We start from the raw sequence: 3,337 nt of genomic DNA, 5'->3' as shown, positions 1-3,337 counted from the left end.
ATTAAGTGGTAAAGCTGGGAATTGAATCCAGGTAGTCCAAATACAAGTCCAAGTCCAAATTCTTAACAAATAGCTTAGAGTGGTGACACTGGACAACTTTGAGACTGACACCACGTTAATATATTCAGGCCTAATATTTGACAATTAAGAGCATTTCTATGCATATGTGGCCTAATCCTTTGGATTAAAAAGATTCAAAATGCCTTACAGATTATTTCCCAACTAAATAGCTGAGCCCCGTCCCTATGTTGGCTTCTCCATTCCAATACTGAAACTGGAATAATGTTAGGTAAACAGTTATGTCAGGGCATGATATAAGTCACCTGGGACACAGAAAACTGTCCTAATAATAGCTTTCTTTATGGACTTACTAGATGCCAGTCACTTTATACATGTTGACTTATTTTATTCTTAAAACAAACACCTTTTTAATATTTATTTTTATTTACTTATTTATTTGGCTCCCCTGGGTCTTAGCTGCAACCTGCAGGCTCTTAAGCTGTGAGATAGGAGATCTAGCTCCCTGACTAGATGTGGAGTGTGGAGTCTTAGCCACTGGACTACATGAAGTCCCACAGATTTTAAAAGGATATTGAAGTCTATAGATGTTAGCCGTCTCACCCTAAGTGACATAGCTACCAAATGGTAGAGGTAGGAGTTAAACTCAGGGAGTCTGCATCCAAAGCATAAGTTCATATAAACCACTCCGTATTATATCAAAAAGCAAATATTTAACACATTTGACTTCTAAGGGAAAGAGAGAGAGAATCATTGCATTCTCTGTGTTGTAATTCTCTGTGGTAATTCTCTGTGGGCTTCCCTGATGGCTCAGCCAGTAAAGAATCTGCCTGGAATGCAGGAGACACAGGAGACGCAAGTGTAATCCCTGGGTCAGGACGATCCCCCGGAGGAGGAAATGGCAACCCACTCCAGTATTCTTGCCTGGAAAATCCCACGGATGGAGGAGCTTGGCAGGCTACAGTTCGAAGGGTCACAAAGAGTCAGACACAACTGAAGTGATTTAGCACTCACGCATGTAACTGTCTGTAATAATCTGCCTTCCTCGTATGCGTTTAATAATTATTTGCTGACATCATTTGTCTTGTGGGTTATTATCATGATTCCAGGTCTGCATCTTGTCCTCCTCCACGGGAAACACGTCCACAACTAAAGCCTGGAACGGCTCATCAGTGAGCGTGCTCATCCTCCTGGGGTTTGCCGACCATCCACAGCTTCAGGCCCTCCTCTGTGACCTTCCCCGGCATCACCTGGTGACCCTGACCTGGAACCCAGCCCTCGTCTTCCTGATGAGAGGTGACAGCCGTCTCCACATGCCGATGCACCTTTTCCTCAGCAGCCTGTCCTTCGTGGACGTCTGCTACTCTTCCGCAGTGGCTCCCGAGATGCTCTCCGACTTCTTCCGGGGACAGAAGAGCATTTCCTTCCGGGGCTGCGCCGCTCAGGTCTTCTCCTTCGAGGGCGCCGGTCTCACCGAGCGCCTCCTGCTGACGGCGATGGCGTGCGATCGCCGCGCGGCCACCTCCCGGCCCCGCTCTACTCCACCGTCACGTCCCGGGGCCTCTGTGCACGCGTGGCGGTTGGGGCCTACGTCAGCGGCCTCCTGAGCTCCCTGGTCCCGTCCAGTTCCATATTTCGGCTCCGCTGCTGCGGACCCAACCTCACCGACCATTTCTTCTGTGACCTCCCACCGGTCCTGGCACTTTCTTGCTCCGAGACCTTCTCCAGTCAAGCGGTGAATTTCCTGGTGGTGGCGGTCGTTGGGGGCACATCGTTCCTCAGCCTTCTTGTCTCCTACGGCCCCATAGTGGCAACCGTCCTGAAGATCCGCTGGGTGGAAGGCCGCAGGAAGGGCCTCCACACGTGCACCTCGCATGTGATGGCGGTGACTCTGTTGTTGGGGAGGGCCCTTTTCATGTACCTGCGGCCCAGCTCTAGCTACTCGTTTGGCAGAGACAAGGTGGTATCTGTGTTCTATTCACTGGTCATCCCCATGCTGAACCCGCTCATTTACAGTCTGAGGAACAAAGAGATCAAGGATGCCCTGAGGAAGATGCTGGGGAAGAAGAAAGTGTTTTCCTAGGTCATGACTGAAGACATATGTCTCCAAGCTGCCAGAGACCTAAATGGTTCATGATAGCCTCTACCTCTGGCTTTAGTTAAGTGACATGTTTGTGTGCATCTTGAAAATGGAAGCACCTCCTTCCGTATTTTCTCGCCATTCCAGTTGGTCATCTGTCTACTGACCCCACCGTGGATCGTCAAAAGGAGAACCTACCGTGTAGCGCAGGGGACTCTACCCAGTGCTCTGTGGTGACCTAAATGGGAAGGAAATCCAAAAAATAGGGGATATGTGTAAACATATGGGGATTCCCAGATGGTGCTGGTGATTTAAAAAACCTGCCTGCCAATGTGGGAGATGTAAGAGACGTGGGTTTGATCTCTGAGTCGGGAAGACCCCTCCTAGAGGAGGGCATGGCAACCCACCCCCATATTCTTTCCTGGAGAATCCCATGGATGAAAGAGTGCGGTGGGCTACAGTCCCTGGGATTGCAGACTTGGACAGGAATGAAGAGACTTAGCATGCACATAAACGTACAACTGCTTCCCTTCACTGTACAGAAGAAGCTAACAGCATTGTAAAGTACCTCCAATAAAAGTTAATTTTTAAAAAAGAGAAAGAGTTTACTTCAGAGAAACAGAAAGAAATTCCCCAGAGTAGCCTATTCTCACAATTGGTATCACAACCACCACCTTTTAGGGGGCACCTGGTGGCTCGGATGGTAAAGAATCTACCTGCAATGCTGGAGGCCTGGCATCAATCCCAGGGTGGGGAAGATCCCCTGGACGAGGGCATGGCAACCGCCTCCAGGATTCTTGCCTGGAGAGTCCCACGGACAGAGGGGCCTGGTGGGCTGCAGTCCATGGGGTTGCAAAGAGTCAGACACAACTGAGCGACTCACACTTTCGCTTTCACTTTTTCAGTTCATAGACTCTAGACCCTCCATTTGATCTCATGAGAGAGTCCTACACAGAAGCAGAATAAAATGTAGCCTCTACAACAATATCTGAAGAATCTGCATGTATGAGTCTACTATCACAGCTGTAATTAATCACCACAAACCTAGTGGGTTAAAACAATACAAATTTATTATCTCATAGGTCTGCAGGTAAGAAGTCTTTTGGTTGGGGACGGCAGCGGGGCAGGGTTGGGCGGGGAGCGGTGTTCAGCTCCATGGGGTCTTTGTTGTGGTACAGACGTGCGGACTTTCTTAGCTGAAGAAGTGAAATGAAGTGAAGTCACTCAGTCGTATCCTAC

At 49.0% G+C, this 3,337-nt stretch overlaps 1 protein-coding gene across 1 annotated transcript; it reads left to right on the top strand.

Annotated features, from left to right (window-relative positions):
* Nucleotides 1-642: 642 nt before the first annotated feature.
* Nucleotides 643-2,101, top strand: OR5A1 (olfactory receptor family 5 subfamily A member 1). The gene is given in 3 exon segments (XM_065944719.1): nucleotides 643-651; nucleotides 1,128-1,548; nucleotides 1,551-2,101. Coding segments are annotated over 3 exon segments (981 nt in total).
* Nucleotides 2,102-3,337: the final 1,236 nt, after the last annotated feature.

This window comes from Muntiacus reevesi, chromosome 9 (genome assembly GCF_963930625.1).
Source record: "Muntiacus reevesi chromosome 9, mMunRee1.1, whole genome shotgun sequence".
NCBI lineage: Eukaryota > Metazoa > Chordata > Mammalia > Artiodactyla > Cervidae > Muntiacus > Muntiacus reevesi.
This window is presented reverse-complemented; position numbering and strand designations above follow the sequence as displayed.